This window comes from Falco punctatus (assembly GCF_963210335.1).
Source record: "Falco punctatus genome assembly, chromosome: 4".
NCBI classification, from domain to species: Eukaryota; Metazoa; Chordata; class Aves; order Falconiformes; family Falconidae; genus Falco; species Falco punctatus.
In genome coordinates, this window is record NC_137583.1 from 47,662,765 (window position 1) to 47,685,513 (window position 22,749).

General features: G+C 59.9%; 1 protein-coding gene across 1 annotated transcript in view; it reads left to right on the forward strand.

The window, feature by feature from the left end:
• Positions 1–778: 778 nt before the first annotated feature.
• ONECUT3 (one cut homeobox 3) overlaps positions 779–22,749 on the forward strand; it is a 28,625-nt gene continuing 6,654 nt past the window's right edge. Inside the window, exon 1 of the mRNA XM_080383061.1 lies at positions 779–4,989. Within this exon, the coding sequence (XP_080239187.1) occupies positions 3,960–4,989 (1,030 nt within the window). The 5' untranslated portion in view covers positions 779–3,959. The remainder of the gene's footprint in view (positions 4,990–22,749) is intronic.

Here is a 22,749-nt window from a genome sequence, read left to right on the forward strand (position 1 = left end):
TGAAAGGGGTTGCGAGGAATCTATAGGCACTAAATAATTCACCTGCCAGGCGATGGTGCTGTTATTTGGAAGCCTGAAAGAACTTGAAGGAACTTGGGCTGCGGTGGGGCAGCGCTATGGCGGGGTGCGCGGGAACCACGTTGTCGGCTTCTTCCCCTTCCCTGCCCGCTAAAACCAAACGCTTTGTCGCCTGCCCTGGTACCTGGTCGCCGGCTGCAAGAAATGGTGCCCGCAGGTGCGCGCCCCGCTCCACCGGAGGTGTTTCTGGCCGTGTCGTTTGTGCTTTCGAGCTGTTCCTAAGTGGGGGTGAAAAAAAAAATTAAAAAAAAAAAGTAAAAAGATCTGAGCGCAGTCCAGCCGCGGCGCAGCGGCACGGAGCGGAATACGGGGGTGCGGGCAGGGACCCCCAGCGCACCCCCTCCCTGGGCTGCCCCACGCTACCTCCAGCCCGGTGCGGGCAGCCCCCAGAGCCGCGTTGCTTGGGGGACGGCGAGTCGCAGGCGGGGGGTGGGGGGGTGGGGTGTGTGCTGCGCGGAGCTCTGCGCTAGCAGCGGGGTGTGGGGTTGGGGGGGGGGGGGGGATTGGGGTGTAACTGGGTCCGCCTGGCTGCGCGTCTCTCCCCGTTGGTCCCGTCTAAACGAAGCCGTCGGTGGCTCCGAGGGGCTGCGGGGGGGACCGGGCCAGGGGGGGCTGCCCTGGGCCCGCGCTCCCCCTCCACACTTACCGCTCTCCGCCCCCGGGGTGCCAGCGCTGCCCGGCGCCTTTCGGAGTGCTGCCCGGGCGGCCGCGGAGGAGCAGAGGGATGGGAATTAAATCGGGAGCTCGGGAAGAAAGAGGAGGCGAGGGAAGGGATCAATAGGATCCAGCTGGCGAATGGAGACCGGGCCTCTCCCCCGCGCTGCGCCCCGGCCCATCGCCAGCGCCTCTGGGCGCTCCGAGGGGCTTCCCCAGGGCTGGGGCTCGCACGTGCCCGCAGCCGCTCTGGCCCAGGGCCGGACCCCGGGACCCCGGGACCACGGCTCGGGGAGCGCCTGCTGCCCCCCCGCTCCCCCGGCCCCGCGTGTCTTGGTGCCTCTTGCCTAATGATATTGCATCGATCGGGGAAGAGTCGGGGGCGGGGGTGGGGGGGCGCGGGGCTACCGCATTACTCAATTATGTCTCACTAATTACTAAAAAGTCTCTCTCTTTTTGTTGTTTGCTCGGTGCAAAGCTCGGCGGAGGGCAGAGTCCAGCGGCTGCCCCGGGGGTCCCGGTGCGCGGCCCGGCGGTGGTGGGGCGGGGGGCGCAGGGACCCCGGCCCGGGGCCGCTGTGCGGGACGCCGGCCGCGATGGGCAGCTGCAGGGATGGATCTATCGATGGGCGGTCGATGGAGCAGTCGATGCGCTATCGCCATTATTACACTCAATGAAACCCTTCCAGACGCGGCTGCTTCATCCCTGGTTTGTTCCCCAAGTCCTCCTCGCTGCGCACCCCGACACTCCCCCTCAGCATCCTTCGGCGCTGCCCGGCTGCGAGACCCCTGCCCATCCCTACCCGGCTGCGGCCCCCGCTGCCCATGACTCTGCGGCTCCGAGCCCCCCGCCCATCCTTGCCCGGCTGCGTGTCCCATTACCTGCTTGGAAGCCCACTCCCCCGCCCACCTGAGTATCGGGGACATCTCATCCCCGCCGGGGCTCCCGAGATGCGGCTCCCTCCCGGTTTCGGGGTCCCGCTCACGGCCTGTGGACCCCCCCGGCAGCGACGCACCGGGGCTGAGAACCGGGAGCGGGGCACGGACCGGGGGGAGGCCGGGTTTCCCCCGTATCCCGACTCCAGCGGGATGGACCGCAGTACAAGGGGGATAAAAAGGGCAGAAAAGGCGCTGAGGGGAGACACACACACCCCTCCCCAGGGTCACCCTCTGCCCCACGGTGACCGCCGTGCGCCCGCGTCCCGCGAACTTGCGGGGCAATTTATTGAATTGGGCATTTAACCGGCTTCCCGGGGGTGGGATGGGATGGATGGAGTGGAATGGGATGGGATGGATGTGGTGCATGGGATGGGATGGGACAGGATGGGGATGGATGAATGGGACGGATGGGATGGGATGGGATGGATGGGATGGGATGGATGGGATGGGATGGGATGGGATGGGATGGGTTGGGATTAATGGGGTGGATGGGATGGGTTGGGATGGAATGGGCAGGACGGGTTGGGTTAAATGCACTCAGTTTGGGTTGGATGTTAATTTTTGCTGAATTATTCGCTGCGAAGCCGGGCACCCGGTGCCAGCCCGAGCACCGGCCCGAGGCTCCGGCCCTCAGGGGAGGGGGGACCTGCTGTCCCGCGCCCCTCACCCCGCAGCCCCCTCGACCGTGGGAGCCGTCTGGAGCCCAGCTGTGACAGGGGACCAAGCAGCCCACGCGAGGCTGACGGGGCCCACCCGCGGGAAACGATGGTCTTCATTTTTTCGATATGTTCGATAGAGCTCGGGAAAGCGGCTAGTCCCGGCCTGGAGGACCGGGAATGCCGGGAATGCCGGAGCTGCTTCAGCCGCTGCTGGCCGGGAGCCGGTGGGGCCGGGGCGGCGGGGAGCGCGCGGGGACAGCGCGTGCCGGCCCGCCGCTGGCCCGCACAGGCTCACGGCCTCCTCATCCCGCTTCCTCTCTCCCTTTCCCTTCCCATTTTCCCTTTCCCTTTTCCGTTTTCCTTTTCTCTTTCCACCTGCCTTTCCCTTCCGATTTCCCCTTTTTCCATTTTCCATTTTCCTTTGCCCTTTCCACCTCCCTTTCCATTCCCATGTCCCCTTTTTCCATTTTCCATATTCCCTTTCCATTTGCCTTTCCAGCTGCCTTTCCCTTTCCTTCGTTCCTCTTTCTCTTCTCCACCAGGGCTGCCCAGGGCCCTGCAGCACAGAGCCGTGTGTCACCCCACACGTGTCTCTGTCACTGCCACCACCACTACCGTGCCAAGGCACCCCCCCACCTCCCGGTGGCCTCTGCTGCCCTGGAACGGGAGGCAGCGCCCACCGGGAGCCGGGGAAAGGCGCTGATGCTGGGGACACGCGTGGGGAAAAACGGGTGTGCGGGGACAGTCACGCTTGGGATAGACAAGGGCAGCCAGGCCCTTGGGAGGGCGGAGGGGCCGGGGGAGGCAGCGGGGGGGTTGTGGGGGGCGCTGGGGACAGGCGCAGCCAGGTGTGGGGGCAGCTAGATGTGTGCACGGGGGGGGCTGGGGGCAACCAGATGTGCGGGGAGCAGGTGGGCACAGCCGTGCCGCGCCGCCGGGTGCGCGCTGGGCGCCGGGGGTCACCTCGGTGCGGGGGAGTCACTCCGGTGCGGGGACACACACACACCCGGTGCAGGGACGGTCACCCCGGTAAAGGGGTCACCTCGGTGCGGAGAGGGGTGTCACCTCGGCGTGTGTGTGGGTGTCACCTCGGCTCGGGGGTGGGGGGCAGGTGCCGCCCCGTCGGGGATTGGGGGTGCGGACCGCTCTCCACGGTCCCCCCGCCTGTGCCCCCCGCCCCCCGCCCCGGGATGGGGGGGCGGTGCGGCTCGGTTCGGCTGGGGGGCGGGGCGGGGCGGCGCTGACGTCACGCCGCGGCCCAGAGCGAGGCTGCCGGGAGCCGGCGGCCGAGGCGCGCCGCAGCCGCCCCGAGCGCACGCACCGGCCCCGCTCCGCTCCGGCGGCCCCGCTCCGCGCCCCGCGCCCCCGCTCCGCGCCCGGCCGCGGCCCCGCGCCGCAGCGCATCCAGGCGGGCTGGAGCGGGCGGGCGCGGCGCATCATGCTGGCCTGACCGCGGGGCGCGGGAGATCGATCCCCGAGCGCGGAGTCTGAATTAATCCGGGCAGCCGGCGCGGGGAGGGGGGGGCGGCGGTGGAGGAGGAGGAGGAGGAGGAGGCGGCGGCGGCGGGGGGGGTGGGGGAGGAAGGCAGCGAGCGAGCGGGCGAGACAGCGGCAGAGCCCGGCGGCCACCATGGAGCTGGCGATGGAGAACCTGGGCAGCCTGCACGGCGTCCCGCACTCGCAGCCCGCCGAGCTGCTGAGCCCGGCGCACGGGCGGCAGGGCTCGCACCGCAACCTGGTGCCGCACGGCCGGCCCGCCATGGTCTCGGGCATGGCCTCCATCCTGGAGGGGGGCGACTACCGCGCCGAGCACAGCCTGGCCGCCCCGCTGCACCCCGCCATGAGCATGTCCTGCGAGTCACCCTCCGGCATGAGCCTGAGCAGCACCTACACCACGCTGACCCCCCTGCAGCACCTGCCGCCCATCTCCACCGTCTCGGAGAAGTTCCACCACCCGCACCACCACCACCACCACCACCACCCGCACCAGCGCCTGGCCGGCAACGTGAGCGGCAGCTTCACCCTCATGCGCGACGAGCGGAGCCTGGCCTCCATGGGCAACCTCTACAGCCACTACCCCAAGGACATGCCGGCCATGGGGCAGCCCCTCTCGCCGCTGCCCAACGGGCTGGGCAGCCTGCACAACGCCCAGCAGCCGCTGGCCCCCTACGGCCCCGGCGGCCACTTGCCCAACGAGAAGATGCTCTCGCCCAACAGCTTCGACTCGCACGCCGCGATGCTGTCCCGGGGCGAGGAGCACCTGGCGCGGGGGCTGGCGGCCCCCAGCTCGGCCATGATGCCTCCGCTCAACGGGATGCACCCGCACGGCCACCCGCACGCCCAGCCCGGCGGGTCCCTCCTGGGCGAGCGGGAGCGCCAGGCCTCGGCCACCGGCTCCCAGCCCGGCGGCTCCGGGCAGGTGGAGGAGATCAACACCAAGGAGGTGGCCCAGCGGATCACAGCCGAGCTGAAGCGCTACAGCATCCCGCAGGCGATCTTCGCGCAGAGGATCTTGTGCCGCTCCCAGGGGACCCTCTCGGACCTGCTGCGGAACCCCAAGCCCTGGAGTAAGCTCAAGTCGGGCCGGGAGACTTTCCGGAGGATGTGGAAATGGTTGCAGGAGCCGGAGTTCCAGAGGATGTCGGCGCTCAGGCTGGCAGGTAGGGCACGGCACGGCACGGTCTGCGACCACGGCCGTCCGCTCCGCACCTCCGGGCGGGGGGCTGAGGGGTGCTGCGGACACGCGTGGGGACCCCTGGCTCTCGGGGTGCCACCGCGAGTGAGGGCTGGGGCTGGGCCGGGGGGGACCGAGCCAACGCGAAGCCTGCGGAAGAAGGGAAGGAGCTGATACCGGAGGCGAATCGTACCGCAGGGCCCCCCCCGCCCCGGGCCTGCTCCCGCCGACGGGAGGGGAGGGAGCCCCGCCGCCCCGGCCGCCCGCCGAGCTCCTGCGCCGTCGGTTTGGCACCGCTGCTCGGGACCGCGGCCACGCCGCTGGGAAGCTCCGCTGCGTCCCCTCGCTGCCCCACCGCCCCCTGCGGGGCCGTGGGCTGGGCGGGGGGAGGCCGGCGGCGCCGGGGCTGCGCTCCGCTTCCTCCGGGGCACCGGCTGCGCCCCCCTCCCGGTGCCTCCGGGCCTCGCGGGGCCGGCTCGGCTCAGGCCGGCGCTGGGCCGAGGGTTTGCCGGGGAAACGCGGCTGCTCGGCACGGCCGCGCTGTGACTGCGGGGGGCGGGCGGGGGTCGCGGCTCCGCGATCCTCCGCTCTGCGCGGAGCCGCTGCGGGAGAAAGGGCCGAGGGCCGGCGGAGCGTCCCCGTCCCCGCTCCGGCCTTTCTTTGCCTCGGCTCCGTCGCGCCGTGCCCGGCGGCTCCGCGGGAACACGCGGTGGTGGCCGTGTGGTAAAAACCACGCATGTATGATTTTTTTTTTAATAAATTATTTTTATTAAATCCGAGCTCCCCGTGGAGCCGGGCAGAGTCCGGCCCACCGGGCGCTCGGCACGGCGAGGAGCCCGCCGTTATTCATGGAGGAGAGCAGCGTTCATATGTATTTAGTGTAATTCAGTTGCTCTTTAATTAGGGCAGGGTAGTGGCATCTTTTAGTTCCAGTCGATGCCCTATTGAAAAGCAGTTAATAGAATGCAAATTGTTCCTGGCTTTACAAGGTTCTGGTAAATAAAGATTTAAACACTGCCGCGATCGGCCGTTTAATGCCCGCGTTGTTCGGGCCAATTGAGCAGCGGGGTGGCTAGTTCCTCACTCGCCAAAAATTTGAAATACTAGCCACGATGTTGGTGATAAAAGCGTGGCCCCGGCTGGGGAGCCCCTGCCCGCCGGCCCGGCACCAGCCCCGGCCCCGCTGCTCCTCCCGCGGCGGCGGGGAAGGGGTTTTCTCCCCAAAATGGTTTTTATTCCCCAGCGCCGAGTTCCCCTCGGCCCAGGGGCGCCTTGGAGGCATCGCTTAGGGATATTAAAGCCCCACATTTCCTGAGGACAGGGCTTAATTCTTTGCTTTCTACGAAGACAAGGAAAGAAAAAAAGAAAAAAAACAACCCGCCCAGCCCCGCCGTGACTCCGGCCGCGCTCAGCCGGGCCGCGGCCGCCCCACGCCGCCCGTGGGAGGGCATCGGCCGGGCCCCGACGTGGGGGGGGGGCGCCCCAACCTGCCTGCGGCCCCCCCCGGCCTGGCCGCTGTGTCTGCGGCCACGCTGTCCCCCCACCGGGCCCCGCTTTCGTTTCCCTCCTGACGTCCCCCCGTCCCGCCGCACCCGCGCGTGTGGCAGGGTCCAGCCCGGCTGCCCCCACAAGCTGGGCTCTGTGGGAGGGGGTCGCGCTGAGGGGGGCCGTGCCCGGGTCCCGTCCCCCCCCCAGCCCCAACACCCCGATCGATGCAGGCGAATCCCCCCCGACCCACCCCGGGGCCACCTGTCCAGCCTTTCAGTCCGCCCCGGGCTGGGTGGCTGGAGGGGCCCGGGGGGCTGCGATCCCCCTGGCAAGCAGGGAAGGGATCCCTTCCCCGCCTAGGCGGCGATCGGATTTTTTTCCTCCCAGGGCGAGCAAAACAACGGGTGTTAGACGCGGGGCACGGCCAGGGAGGAGGTTGGTCCTGGTCCTGGTCCTAGTCCTAGTTCTGGTCCTGAACCTGGTCCCAGTCCCGGTGCCGCCCGGCTGCGGAGCCCATCTGATGGGTCAGTCCGAGTCAGTAAATCGCGGATCAATAAACACGCCGGGCCCCTATAAATGGCAATTGCCTCTTTTCTCCTCTTTCCACCCCAGTTCCCCCTACCGCCGCCCCGTCCGCAGATGAACCATTAATTATTCAGCCGGGACCCGGGCAGTGCCGCAGCCGGGGGGGCTGCAGCGCCCACCCGCCCCGGGCCCCCTCCGGTCCCGCTTGTCCCGCGGGGCTCTGCAACACAGGAGGGTCTCACGGGAAAACATCTGGGCAGCAGCTGGCGGTGTCCGGCCCGGCCCCTCGGGCCATCCATCTTTGCGACCCGCTGTCACGGCTCCAGATGCAGCTCTACAAACTTCGTGACGCTCCCCCCACCTCCCCACCCCGCCCCCCCGAGGCCTGCGAGGGCCCGTGGGTGGCGGGGAGCTTCCAACGTGGCACCTTTGGGGGTCCCTGCACGGCAGAGTGGGGCTTCGACTTCCCCAACCCGTGACACCCCCGCTCCCCAACCCCGTCCCTCGGTGTCCTGGGGGAGAAAAAGGCACCGGCTTCGTTCTCGTGGGGTCCTGTGGGGAGAGCGTGGCTCCCCGTGCGCCCACGCCCGCGTGCCCATGGAGAGCAGTGGGTGCCTTCCAACCACGCGTGTCCCTGGGTGCGCTCCCATCCTGTCCCCGCCAGTGGAAACCCCCTCCCCGTCAGGGATCTATTCCGACACTCAGGATTCGCTAGTTCACTCGTGATTATTTCTCAGGAGGGCGACGACACCGTTGTTGTCCCCTTCGCGACACTGCAGCTCCGCTTTCGTTCCCCCTTGACTGGAAGGAGCTCTCGGCTCATCCATCCTCCCGGGTTTTTCCCCGACACGCGTGGCCGTGGCCGGAATTCACCGGCGGGACCGGCAGCTCCTGCCCCAACGTGTTCCCCGTGGCGCGGAGCCGGGGGACGCGGCCGCGCTGCCCGTGGGAGCCGACGGCTAGGAGGGACCCGCCAGCCGCCTGTTCGTTTCCTTCTTCTTTCACATTTTCTTTTCCCTCTTCCATTTTTATTTTGCTTTTCCTTTAGCTCCCCACCTTCGTTTTCCCTTTTTGTTTTGTTTTCTTTTTCTTTTCGCCTTTTCCTTTCCTTTCCTTTCCTTTCCTTTCCTTTCCTTTCCTTTCCTTTCCTTTCCTTTCCTTTCCTTTCCTTTCCTTTCCTTTCCTTTCCTTTCCTTTCCTTTCCTTTCCTTTCCTTTCCTTTCCTTTCCTTTCCTTTCCTTTCCTTTCCTTTCCTTTCGTCTTCTCTCTCTTTTTTTCTTTTTCTTTTCCTTTCTTTTCCTTTCTTTTCTTTTCTTTTCTTTTCTTTTCTTTTCTTTTCTTTTCTTTTCTTTTCTTTTCTTTTCTTTTCTTTTCTTTTCTTTTCTTTTCTTTTCTTTTCTTTTCTTTCTTCTTTTCTTTTTTTCCTTTCTTCCTGTACTCCCAGAGCTTTCTTCCCTGAGCAAACTGCCGCTGCAGCACAAATAGTCGTTATTCAAAAAAAACCCACCCCAATCCACCCCGAAACTGCGAGCACGATCGCGGAGTGCGCCAAGGCAAATGCCCGAGAGCTTTGGCAACGCCAATAATTCACGCTGCTAATTAATACTGCGAACTAATACACAGAAGTGCTAGGACCAGGGACAGGATTCCGCTGTGTAAAAAACTCGGGAAATATGTTTTAATTTTTATTTATTTTTTTTCCACGAGTTCTGTTTGAATTTCAGCCTCTTTCAAACGACTTTGGCCCAACGACGGCTCCTCCCCGCCGAGCACCGGGACGGCTCCGGCCCGGGAGAGCGGCAGAAAAAGCGCGGACGCTTGCGCTGCTTTCGATCCGCGCGTGTCCGCGGGGCGACGGGGAAAACGGGCGGGGCTGTGGCGTTGGGAGCGAATTATTCGCCGCTGGAAAATCGAGGAAAACCGGAATTTGGGGCTCCAGGCGCCCAGCACCCCCCCAGCACGAGGGGGTACGAGGCAAGGAGGCGGGAGAAGAGACAAACCCGTTTTCCGCGTCGGAAAAAAAAACAATCCTTCAATTTCTTCATTTATTTCTTCGTTCTTTTTTTAATTTCTTCATTAATTTCTTAAATTATTATTATGATTTTGATATTTTTTTTTTTTTTTTTTTTTTTAGCACGTTAATAACAGGCAACTTGCTCCGCCGGCGCGGAGCCGCCAGGCTGGAGCAGCCCCCGCTCCGTGCCCCCAGCTCCGCACCGCACCGCTCCCCCCTGCACCGCACCGCGCCGCTGCCCTTATCAGCGCGGCGGGGCCGCCTCGCTCCGCCCGCGGCTGTTTTTCTGTTTGCTCCTAATCTGCGCGTCAGAAGGGGCCAATAAACCTCCCGTCGGTTAAACATTAATTCGGTTTCCCCCCCCCGCCCCCCAACAGGAGGAAACAACCTCCCGCTCTGCGGGGCGGCAGCTCCGGTACAACCCACCCGTGTCCGTGGGGGGAGCCGCCTTGTCCCCTGCCCGGCCGGGACCCCACAGTCCCCCAGTGGAGCTGGCGCTGGGGAGGTGGGGGGCGAACCCAGCGCCTTTTTGCCACCCCCGCATTTTTGGGTGCACACTTTGGGTGTCTTCTTTAAAATTATTTTTTATTTTTCTGGGCGTACAGCGTGGGGGTGATATATTTTTTTTTCCCTCCGTCCTGTCAATCGCCACTGAAACCATAAGGGAGAGATAACAGAGAAGAGAAAACTCTCAGAGTGACCTTTGAATCAATTTGAAAAACCTCATTTAACTGATAAGTCTTGAAAGGCCCAGAACTAATTTGAAAATACATCTATTAAAATCTCATTGCCGCTGCCTGGGAGCTGCTGGGAAGGGTGTGCGAAGCGACTTCCCGGGGTCGGGGAAGCTGGGAGAGCAGGTTTAAGTCCTGGTCAACAAAGAGATTGCAGAGCCACCTGCAAAATGCCGGGGCTTAAACCAGGAGAGAAAATAAGAATATGAAAAGAAAATCAGTCTTTCTTCTCCAGCTGGTGGGGAAAGGGGAGATTTACAGCATTTTCCTGCCATAACCAGGCGTGGAGTCTGGGATTGCAGACAGAATATTGGATTTTTTTTTTTTTTCCTTCTCTCCAGAAAACAAATCCAATATTTTCTCATTCTGCTCAGATGCGGTTGCAGGGCCGAGGAGCCTGTGCCTCTGGGAGGGGGCAGCCGTGCCCCCCAGGAGCTGCCACCGGGGAGGCTCTGCTGTGCCCCCCATCGTGGGGTTTGCTGCCCGGCTTCCTTGGGGAATGCCAAATCCAGGGACAAACGCGGGGTCTGCCAAAGCAGAGGAAGGAGAGGGATGGTGAAGGCAGGAGAAGACCCAAGGCAGGGCCCAGGCACCTGCTGTCCTGCCCTGAGGACATCCCACCCTGCCCTGAGGACATCCCACCCTGCCATGGGGACATCCCACCCTGCCCTGGGCGCTGCACGTTGCCCCTACCAGCATCCCTGTGGCATCACCTGGGTGTAGAGGAACCAGAAATTCCCTATGGAAACCTCCTGGGCACGCGGGTCTCCTCCTGTGAAGCCTTCACAGGGTTTGTGGCAGGGTGGTGATGGCCCACTTGCAACACCAACAAAAAAAAAAAAAAAAGGAGGAAAAATGAAAATAAAACCAATCCACCAACCTGTCTTATAAGGGCTGGGGCTTCACAGCTCGGTGGGGATTTGGAGACCCCAGCTGTCCTGTCCAGCCTTGGGACAGGCTGTGTTTCCCATGGGAATTGCTGCCTCCCTGGCCACAGCAAAAGCTGAACCTATCACCTCCCAGCCCCAGCAGCGTGTTGGCTGTGGGGGAAGAGCTTTCCCCATTGTGCCTGATGCCCTGAGGTTTCTTGGAAAGGCTCGGGCAGAGGGAGAGGGGCACCCTGAGTACAGACGGAGGCGTTGGGCAGCTTTGATCTGCCCTCATCCCACATCCATGCACCCACGTGGCTCTGCCCCAGCTCCCTTTTGGAGCTGAGCTGCACAAATCCTGTGGCTCAGCATCAAGCTGAGGCTTCAGTCACCCTGGGATGTGTTCCATCATCCTGGGATGCGCTCTTAGTCATTGCCCTTCTCCTGCCCAGCACTAACAGCAGCGCAGAGGCGCTGGGGTCAGCACCCTGGCTTTGAAAACCAGCCAAAGTGGGAAGTTGGAGCCAAAAATGTTCTCCATCCCACCCATCCTCAGCCAAGTGCGGTGCCGTGTGGGTGCAGCGGGAGCGATGCAGGTCTGCGCCGGGGCGGCGAGGGGCTGCCGAGCAGCCGGCAGCAGGTTTTGGCAGCCGCGTGCATTTATGACTGGCTCCGTGCAGGACCGTGGCCATCGAGTGGCAAGGTTTTGCTGATTAAATGGAAATCCAAAAATCTTGTTAATACCTGGAATGGTATAAAGCATCTTCACCAAGATTTAAACCAAGGCAGGGAAGGACAGGCAAAATAGATGATGGATTTTTAAAACATTTGGGTTGTTAAAAAAATAGTGAATCATAGAGGCAACCTGGATTCTCTGGTCCTGGAAGGAGGAGCCAGAACATCTGAAAAATAAAGACCCAATATTACAATTGAGACACATTTGCATGGACATGGGTAGGATTTCAAGGATTACCTTAATAACTGTATCCTAACATATAGATATTCCGTAAGGGATATGCACCGTTGCTCTAAGTACTGGTGGTTTCTGCAGCGTGAGGTGAGGAGGTCCAGAAATTATTTGCAAGGGATTCAGAGGGGTTCAGGGTGTTTCACGGGTGGTGACGTTAAGGCACGGAGAGGGCAATGCGTTGCCAGAGTGAAAGCGGGTCTGGAGATGCCGCATGGTGAGAGGAGGTGCATGCATATACACCCACAGCGGGTGGGATATGGACAGGGGTGGTGGGCTGGACTGGGCAGGGCTGCAGCAAGGATGCTCGTATTCCCCAGCCCCATCCCGCTGTGGATACCCACTCCTTTGGGATCAGTGATGTCCTTTCCTTTGCCTTCTCATCCCCGGGGTTTTGCCACCACCGCTGCCCTGCGTCGGACAATGTCGCTGTCAGGAGACCTGGACTTGCCGTCCTGCCTCGGTTCTGTATCCCTGTGATTGTCCTTTTTCTGTTCCCAAACCAAGGGTAGAGGCATCACCCAACAGGAGTCACCCCTTTGGGGTCCAGGAAACCTGGTCACACCTAGCAGGCTAGGGGTGGCTCGGCCCTGCCCAGCTTGGCAGAAGGAGCCGTAAAATCCCCATGCGGGAGCCTGCCAAGGGGAAAGCAGGGACCGGCTGTGGGAAGGCACTTGCTGGGACTGGCCACCATCTCCTTGCTTGCAGAGCAGCAGGAAAACCCCCGATATCTTGACCAAAAAGAAAAAAAAGTAAAAAAAAGAAGGAAAAGCAAGTTGCAGCTTTTTCTGCTGCTGTCTGACGGCACAGACAGCGATAACCGCTGCAGCTCTGCTGAGCCCAGATCTCAGCAGGAGGAGGCAGCAGGGGGCTGCTGGTCGCCCACCCAGATTGGAGGAGAACTGAGGTCTCCTGCTGTTGGCATGAATCCAGGGAACCCTAAATACTGGGGGCTGGTGGGCTTGCGGTGTGCCGGGAGGGCTCAGTGTGTGGCATGGCTCCGCAGGGCGCAGCTGGGAACCCCGATGCATCAGGTTTAGCTGTCAGGGACCTTATAAAAAAACAAAATGGACAAAATCAGGGGAAATACCTCATATCAAAGTGGTCTTTAAAGGGCTGCAAAGGTGATGGTCTCCTCAAGGAGCCCCCGCAGTGGTGCCCGGCATGAGGAGGACACAGCCTGGGGAAGCTGAAAGCTGCGGCAAGGTTGGCTCTGGCCGCTGGGAAATGTCCCAAAGCCTCATCTCCCCTCCCCATGCCAAGTGCCACCATGCAGCTGAAGGGACACAAGCTGTGACTTGGCCGTGGGTTGACAGGTTGAGCATCTGCAAATCCCTCTGTGCCTCAGTTTCCCTGCACATAAGAGTGGGGATGACAGTGCTTTTACAGTGCATGAAGGCACCAGTGGCGGGTTATTAAAGCCGAGGAATTCAGTGATGCCACGTAAAGGGCCAAACCTTTAAACTGGAAGATGGTCCAGAGAGCAATGCCCCTTGGTGGGAGTTACACTACCCTCAGCCCATAAAGAGCAGGTAATGAGCAAACTCTCTCCATTAGGGATAAAATTGCAAATGTATTGGGAGCTGCTGACGGGTGATAGTATCAGGGGCTGACAGAGACATCAACAGCTTTGCTTTGCTGCCGGCGATGGCTGCTCCCACTACAGAGCATCAGGGACCCCGGCGCTCAGTGCCTGTCACAGAGCTGGGGAGCGCAGCAGCACGTGGCAATGCCACCAGTGCCTGCAAGCAGCGTCCCATCCCTTGCGATTTCTCTGGAGCTCTGGCCCTACTTTCTAAATTTTCCCTATCTTCCAAGGGTCCCTTGTTTGCCCTGGGCCTGGCAGCCCCCCCACCAGGTAAATACCAGCCTGGGATGGAGAATGGATCCCTGTTGTGTTTTGCTCAGTGGATGGTCGGGAGATGGACCAGCATCTGGCCCAGTTTGGCTCCAATGTGGTGTTTGAAAAAATGATGGGGTCGATGCTGTGGTGGTTTGTGCTTCCAAAGCTCCTCCGGGATGGAGAGGGATCCCTTCCCCATGTGCCTCCCAACTTGCAGGGGGTGAGGAGGAGGAGGGAGGGTGTGACGGTGGCACTGCGCTGCCGGGCTTTGGAGTCACCCAGAGGGACCCAAGGCTTCAACAAGAGGCTTCTGGAAATGGATCCGAGCATCCATGTCCACCTTGAGTTCTCTTTTGGGGGCCAACTTCAGGATTTTTATGACATTTCTCATGTGGAAGGCAGCAAACCCCTCCCTACCTGGGTATTCCCAGGGGAGCTGCTGTACAGGGGGCTCCTGCTGGACCCCCCCAAAGCCACTGTCCCACCTGCCCGCACGCGCAGGCAGGCAGAAGTGGGACCACGCTTGATGTTGGGCATTGAATTTGCTTTCTCAAAACAAAATTTGAATTGTCGTGTGTTTGTCATCTGCGTTGCAGCTGTGGGTCAGAAATGGGGCGAGAGGTGGCGAGTCAAGGATGTGGCAAAGGGTGCGGGTACCGTTGGGTGGTTTGCACACTAAGAGAAAAAAAGAAATTGAAAACTAAGTCACGCAAATCAGGGCATTTATTCAAAATAATGGTGATTTCAAAGCAGCTTGCTTCTCCTAGAAAAAAATTCGGAAGCATCTCCCCAAAACTTAACAGTCTTTTCTGCCCCAAATGGATGATTCCCAGCCATTCCGCATCTTTCAACGCTTCCAAGTAAAAAACAAATTATTGCTTTGATTTTTGGCACCATTGCCAGGCGGTTGCTGGGACCTTTAGCCCCGGGGGTGCCATTACACCATCGCCCCCCCTGGAAAAGGGACCTCGGGGGGACATTTGGTGAATCGAGGGACTCAGGTGTCTCTCTTGGCCTCCAGCCTGGGAGATGTCCTAGTGGGGTTCCTGGCGGGTTTGTACTTTCCCTGGATGATGTTTTCACTCCAGCCAGCCCCTCTGATGCTCCTGAGGGTGCTGAAGCCCAGCCCGGGTACCCGGGGTGCTGGGGTGGGAGGGGGTGGCCCCCCAGGCGCCACCGTCACCTGGCAGAGACTGTCCCTTGGTTGTCCCCTGGTCCCTTGGCTGTCCCCTGGTCAGCAGGAATGGGAGGAAGCAGCCAGGAAGGGGAAGGGGGACGGGATGTGGGGAAAACAAAGGGGCTGCTGGGCGTAGGGCTTGGATGGAGCTGCAGCACCCGGCTGGGATGCCCGCTCCTCTCCTTTCCACCCTTTTCTCTTTCTTCTCCTTGTTTTCTTTTTCTGTTTTTCTATTTGTCTTTTTTTTCTTTTCTTCTCCTTTTCTTTTTTCTTCTCCCTCTTCTCTTTTTCTTTTTCTTTCTTATTTTTTCTTTTCTCTCCTCTCTTTTGCTTTTTTTCTCTTCTCCTTTATTTCCTTTTTTCTTTCTTTTTCTTTTTTTCTTTTTCTTTTTCTTTTTCTTTTTCTTTTTCTTTTTCTTTTTCTTTTTCTTTTTCTTTTTCTTTTTTTCTTTTTCTTTTTCTTTTTCTTTTCTTCTTTCTCCTTCTTCCGTTTCTTTATATTTTTCATTTTCTCTCCCCTCATCCCCTTTCTTTCCTATTTTCCTTCTCAGCCCATTTTGCTCCCCCCCCCCAGCCCCTTTCCCAGCCACCGATGAAACGTGGCAGACAGAAACCATTCCCCTTAACCAAGCTCCCTCCTTTGTGGAGATGCCCAGGTCTCACCCAGGGAATAACCCCGGGGGATAACCCCACTCCATCGAGATGAATCCCCCCCCCTCCTGCAGCCCCTTTCCCTTCCCCTCCCTCCCTGCAAACCTGCCAGTGAGCTCCCCGCCGGTCACGTAGCCATCAAACTGATGTGCCAGCAATATCCAACACGCAGTTAAAGCCACTCGTGGGAGTTTCAATAAAATCGACCAGGCAGGATCAATGGGCTGTGCTGGCCCCATCCCCACACACACACATGGCGGGGGGGGGGGGACAGGCAAAATACCCAGGGCTGTGAAATGGGGGTGGTGGAAGGGGGGAGCTGATTACAAATCCATCCCATACTTGCCATGATTAATTGCTGCTTTACCAGAAGGAACAGCTCTGCGTGGGGGTCATTTTTAAAGGTAACGTGGAAGTGTGTGTGTGTGGAGTTTCTTTGCTGTATTCAGCTGGGAGGAAGGAAAAGCCATTTTCCCATGGGAGTTTTCCTCTGGGCAGGATGGGGTTGGCGAGGGGCAGGGAGCAGGACCTGGGGGGCAGCAACAGCAGGCACAGCCCAGGCTGCCTGTACGTCCCCCAGCAGTGATTTGGGAGTTGGGAAGGGCCCTCCCCAGCCGCTCAGGAGCATCCCCACCTGCTCTGCAGCCATGGGGGGATGCTGAACCCCAGCCAGCTGGGATCACTGGTGTCCCAATGCCAGAACCCTGCCGTGGGGCTGGCCGAGCTCCCAGCCAGGGAATCGTTTGACACTTGGTCGCCCAGTGGGGTCCAGGTTTCTGGCTGCTCCTCACCCTAAACCCCCTCCCAGGCAACTGGGCAGCCCCTCCATCCCATGCTAGCGGCACGGTCATCCAGCCAGACTTGAGCATCCTTGCCTGGTGCTCAGGGGTCTCGGTCCCTGCATTGCCCTCCCTGCAGGTGCCTGGCTCGAATTAAAACATCATCCATCGTTAGAGCGGCAGCGCGTAATCCCTGGCAGATCAGTGCAATTACTGCGGGAAATACCTTGGGAGCTGAACTAATAACGCCAGAGCGGTGTATTAAGAGTCACTGGCTTAGTGCTGGCCGCAGCCGTGCCAGCCCCACACGTGTGGGGGGACAGGCTCAGCACCCCGGGGGCAGGGGGTCCTGGGGGGTAGGGGGATTGTGTGGCCGTGATGGAGGTGGTGGGGTGATGGCCTGGGGGGCAGCAACTGGGCAGCATGGGGCAGCAATGGGGCAGTGATGGGGCTGTGATGGGCAGTGCTGGGCCAGCCACGGGGCAGCTGTGGAGCAGTGATGCGGCAGCCATGGGACAGAGATGGGACAGTGATGGGGCAGCCACGGGGCAGTGATACAGCAGCCATGGGGCAGCGATGGGACAGTGATGGGACTGTGATACACCAGCCGTGGGGCACCCAGAGGTTCCCCGCCCCGCAGCTGGGCCGAGCGGTGCCACTCCCGCCGCTCCGGGGCTGCTTGGCACCGTCACTATCCCCCCCGGAGACGAGGGTGGACCGCTCCATCCCGGCACGCCCCATGTGTGCGGGGCGGCTGGAACGGCCCATCGCGCTGAGTGGCGGGGGTGCGTGTGTGCGGGGGGAACGGCCCATCTGCGTCGTGGCGGGGGGCGGCCGCAACGCGCCATTGGCTAGCGGCGGGGTGGGCGGGGCGAGCTGTACCACTGCCACCGCCCCCCGGGGGGGGAATGCGCCCGTCCGTCCGCACGGGGGCGCCAGCGCGGCGGGGACGGCCCATTGGCTCGGGGGGGGGGGGGCGGGATAAACCATTCCCCGCCGCGCGGGGGCAGTGGGCACGAGCAGCGCTCCGAAATGGCGGCGGGGCCATGGGCCGGCGGTGCCCTCTGCTGCCCGCCGCCCCCACCGCCCGCACGGAGGCCGGGGCGGCCGAGAGCCCTTTGCCCACCCCCGGGGTGAGAGGAGCCCGGTGTTACCCTGGGCCGGGGCCGGCCTGCGGGGGGGACGACGCGCCCTGAGGGAGCAGGGGCCGGAGCGGCTGCCCTGTGCCCCCTAGGCCCCAGCAGCCCCCGACTCCCTCAGAGCGGCAGAGCGGGGCGGTGGGCCCCACCGTTGTCCCCAGTCCCCTCCCCAGTGGAGGTGACTGTCCTCGTGCCATGAGTGGCTTCGTGCTGGGTGTGGGGAACCAGTTTACGCTCGAGGTTGGGCTGGCAACTGAGAGCGCTGAGGCCTCCAGAACAGGGCCTGGTGGCAGTGAAGGGCTTGATTCTGGAAGCTTCCCTCCTGTGACACACTGCTGGAGCTGAGGGACTGCTGAGAGCAACCGGTGTCCCCGCTGGGGCTATGCCACCTGCCTTCAGAGCATCCTAAACCTGGCGAAGCACACCTCCAACGCCCCAGCCCAGAGGATTACAGATCTTCCTGTTTATCACAGCACTGTAGAGCAAGAAAGCCAGCAGCCGTCTGAGAATTGCCTCCATCAAACTGTAAGGGAGGTTCCCACCTCACACCCAATAAATCCACCTGAGACCAGACTGAATCAGGAAATGCAGAAAACTGTTGTCCCACCCCCCACACTGTTTTTCCTGGCTATCCAGCAAATGTTCCTCGGCTGGTAACTGCTCTGGGCCCTCTCTGGACACCATCTCTCCACCAAGAGCAGCTCAGGAGCAACATGCACTTTGAGGAAATATGCTTCATTGATTGCTGAATTTGTTTATCATTCCTGCTCAGAGACCCAGATCTGGGAGCTGCAGAAGGCATCTGGAGTTTGGCAGGAGGAGCCGTGCAGGAACAGGCTGATGAGAGTCACTTGGCAGCAGTCTGTGCTGATGCCAAAGGGAGATCCTTGCTGCTCCTTTGCTGTGCAAAGGAGCAAGGACAAAGGTGGGCTGCACAGGACCCACAGCCACATGGGTCACAGGGGTGTCACTTGCCCCGTATTCCTGTGGTGAGCTCCTTGTCCAGTGTTAGTCAGTTTTCCTTATTGTGGCATGAATTGAACCCCAGACTCCCTTTTTCTCTCCAGATTCTGCAGCTGGGGCTCTCACACCAAAGCTGAGCGCAAGTGTCCCTGACTCCAAGGAAAACCTGTTTCAGGGATTGGAGGGTTTCCAGCCATCCCCCCCGACCCATCCGTGCATCCTCCCTCTCTCCCAGAAGGCGACGACCTTCCCCTGCCACTGCCATCCCTTGCGGCACTGCCGGCTTCTGCCTGCTGCGCTGCCTGACTCCAGCACTTCATTAGCACCAATTTGTTCTTGTCACACTAAGTGGCAATGACTCAGGAGAACAGTAAGGAGAACGGAGCAGCCAGGAGGACTCCCAGGGCACCTCTGCCTGGCCCTGCCTCACACCAGGCAGCTGGTCCCATCCTGGGCCATGCTGGCAGCATGAGCACTGAGCAGCTCGTGATGGCAGTGGTCTCCATTGCGACAATAAGAAGCAGCTGGTCCTGGGCCAAAAAAAGTCCTAGAAAGGGAGGAAATGGGACAAATGGGACAAAAGACTGCCAGCAGACGTAATGCCAGAACTGGGTTGAGCCCAGTTTTCCTGGGTGCCGAGAAAAGCAGAGTGGGGCACCAGGTCTCCCTTTATGAACGTCTCCAGAAAAGCAAGTGAAAAAAGGCTTTTAACAACAAACTCACATTTTTAAGTAATCTGAAACTGTTTCTGCGTCCGTGAGAGGGATCTGCTGCAGCTGGCTCAGCCCAGGGCTGGCTCTGGTGGAGCTGGTAGCAGCTTACCTGGAAAGGACAAGAATGAATACAGGGCAGACATGGAGGGACGGAGCCAAGCACACCTGCAGCTGCCACAGCTTCTTTGTGTCCCTTCACCTGCCCTGAGACCAGACAAACTCCTCTGCTTCAGCACTGGAAATGCTGAAAATGCCATGCCATGAAAAACCAGACAACACTTGAGAAGTGCAGGAGAAGCCAAGCGAGGCGTCCTGCGGGGCTGGCGTCGCTGCTCTGCTGCACATTTGGGTGGCTCTGCTGGTCTCCTCCAGTCTCTGCGGGTCCCAGCTGAATCCCCCTGTCTCGAGTGGGACCTTTGTCGCCCAAGCAGAGGAGTGAGGACCTGTGCTTTCATTTTCAGTCTCTTCCCTCCGCCTGCCAACCTGTGCTGCTCTGAAAGCCCCTGGGCTGCTGGGGAATGGGCCGGGGAGGTTGGTGCGGGTGGCTGGTGATGCCTCACAGCCCCGTTTGGGTTGACTGGAGCTGCTTGCTAGAACGAGTTACCGAAACCCTTTGCGAGGGAAGGAAAATGCAGCCAGCGACGCAAAGGCGAACGCTTTGTCTCATCTCATCTCCTCATTTGCAGCATTCAGAGGAAGATTTAATTTGCTGGGCTCGGGGAAGCAGCTTGCCCTGCAGCGCGCTGGCTGCATACCAATGACCAGGGGCTCTCCCTGGGCCACAGGACTCATCCTCTGGCAGCTCCCGGGGACACCAGTGGGGAAGCCTGTCACCACTGAGGCAGGGCCACATGGCACAGGGACGGGAGCTCTGGCCAGACCATATCACTCCAACCCAGCAGGACCTTGAGGTTGCAGCTCTACAGACATGTCACAGCTCCTAACCGCATCTCTGATGTGCTGGGTGGCCTCTGACGCAGTTTTCTGAACCTGTGGGTTTCTAGAGCGGGGCAGTTTTTACTGCAGCGTGGTCCAAAGCTGTCAGATGCTGCAGGACCTCAGTCGTCAAAATCCTCCCAGGTCCTGGAGCCTGGAAAGGGTTTTTCTATCATGTGCTGCTGAAGTCTGGGGGATCACAGTGTTGCAGTGTTGCAGGGTGGTGTTTTCAGGTGTGGGCAGTGTGAAGCAGGCTCTGTGCTGGTGGTTGTGTGGTTGGCACTGCATCCCCTTTGCCTGTGTGTTTGTTAGCTTTTGGAATCAAATCAGGTTTCAGAAAAAAAAAACAAAACAAAAAGAAATTTGGGGTTTGGTTTCTGAGCACTCTTTCTTCCTGTGTTGTACGCTACTGACTCTCCCATCAGCATTGAGTCTGCCCAGCTAGAGAAGATATGAATTTCTACTGGAGAAACCTATTTGTGACAAACCTCTTTGGGCTCTTTTCCTGTAATGTAAAGAAAAGTCAAACAAACCTCTCTGGCTGGCCCAGCTGTGGATCAAAGGGTTTCTGTTTTGCAGATGAAGCCCCCTGATCTTTGGTTCAGACTCTGCTCCATCTTTGGGGAAGCAGATGCCATGAGGTTAATTCAACTCGGGATCAGACACCGCTCTGCTGTGGGAGACACTGGGCTCATCCCAGTTTGCTCAGAGCTGCAGTCCCCAAAACCTTCCAGAATAGCGGGGCAGGGTCTGAACCAGAAACACCCATTGTACAACCCTACACCCAGTTCCCCCCTTCCCTGTGAAGGAGGTTGAGATCCCTCTGCCCTTTAAAGGAGAGAGGGAAACTGAGGCAGCCCGGGGTCTAGACCCATCTTGAAGGCATGGAGAGAAGCCAGCTTTGCTCATGGCCATTTCCAGCCCGGTGCCCACCAGTGAAAAGAGCCCATCCTGCCCCTGCACCGAAGAAACCTGTCCTGACCTGTCCGACCACGTCCAGGTACCCCCTGTCCATCCCTTCCTCCACCTCCCTTTGAGCCCCCAGATGTTCCTCAGTCCCCTTGCACTGCTGTGAGCTGATTTGACAGGGAGAAAAAGAGAAAAGCTGGTGGTTTTTTTTCCCCCTAACCTTGCTTACAGCTAGCATGCTGGCTCTGAAAGCCCCTGGCTGTCTTTTGTGATTTCAACAAATCACCAGCACTTAAGCAAAGTGGGCAGAAAATTACAGGTTGTATTGCAAGTGAATGGAGAGGGAGAGCACGCTGGGGCTGAGAAAACAGAGGTTTGCGGGTATAATGGAGAAACCAGTGTCTGTCAGGCTGTGGAAGCCTGCAAAGCTATCAGGTATTAGTTAAATGCTTCGTGGAGTTCATGCTGCGAGGCATAATCGCAGTTCTGAACAGCAGCCATTTGATTGTCTCCATTATGTCCCTTTAGAAATGATTTGGGAGATATTTTGCTTTGAGCTGTCAAGGTTAAGTCAAGGAAAATGCGCTCTGTCTGACATAAGTCTCCAGGGAGGCAGAAACCCTCAGCAGAAATCCTCTGGGGAGAGCAGGTGGGATGCCTCTGCTTTCAGAGGTCTTTCCTCCTGCTTTCTCCCCCGCACCCCCACCCCCCCCCCCCCACCCCCCCCCCCCGGGTTTTCTCCTTGCCTTTGCTCCCAGTGGTTTTCCTGCAGCCAGGTCAGCTACCTTAGGGATGAAATACCGCTGGGATTGCTGGCGTGCCCGGTGTGTGGAAGGAAGGGGCTCTGTGCCTTCACCCCATCTCACTGCATCTTGTGTTCCCTCCTTGTCACTTCTGCACTTGTCGGCTGGTTTCAGCCAAGCCTGGTGGAGCTGTGGAGGTCTCAGAGGTGCAGGCGTTGTGAAATGAGCTGGGGAGAGGTGGCGAGAGGAGAGAAAGACCTCCATTGTGGGCGAGCTCAACCTTTACTGGCCAACAGAGCATCTCCCCTGGCCACGGGGACCCCAATCCATCTCTCCCACTACTGCTGCTGGTACTGCCAGGGTCTCCTGTGCCCCAGGAGGAGCAGGACAAGCCAGGGAATAAAGCCTGTGCTTGGGGCGTTTGCTGGGGAGGTAACACAGAGGCAGGGGTGAAAGCACCCTGAAGCGTGTCCCCGTCCCCATGGACTGTGGCCAGGCCCAGAGACCTGGGAAGGACAAGCAACAGCATTAAGCCAAGGATGAGTTGTTTGGATGTTGCGACTCGGAAAAAAAGAGGGTTTAAAGCACAAAGAAAATCCCTCACCCTCTGCTCGCCTGGGTGGGAGTCAGAGCCGTGCCCCTGGCTGCCCCCTGTCCCCAGCCCTTGCTGCCTGCGGGGACACGGGGATGGCCACCGCCAGCCTGCCTGGGAAAGCAGCGCCCGGGGGATGGGGAATAGGAAAAAGATCCTCCGTTGGGGGGTTGATGGCTGCCGTAAATAGATCTGACCAGCGTCACTATCGATTTTTGTTGTGTGGAGCTGTAATTAGATTGAACTGGGGAAGAGGGGTGTTGGGCTGCGTCAGCAGAAAAAGAAATTAATAAATAAACAAACGAGCACAGGAAATGTGGGATGCGGCTGCCGGTGGTGTTGCAGGCCAAAAATAATGGGGGGATCAAGGGGTGCAGAGCAGGGTGTCACCTCTGTCTAAGCAATACTCGGCACCAGCTTTAATGCTGGGTCACAGTTTTACCGGCAAGGCCCTGATGGTTAATGTTTGCCTCGGAGCTTTGAGTTATTAATGGCAGACTGATTTGTAATAATTACTGCTAAAAATTGAATGGAGGGGTGTGTGTGTGGGAGGAACAGGAGGTTGAAAAGCTGAAATGCTGGGTCTCAGGCTGGCTGTCCAGCACCACTGGTGGGAGTGGGTGCCAACAGGCAGGGGGACAAGAGGACAACCTGGATCTGGGTGGCTTTGCGAGGGTTAGAGCTGGGTCAGCATGTCACATGGC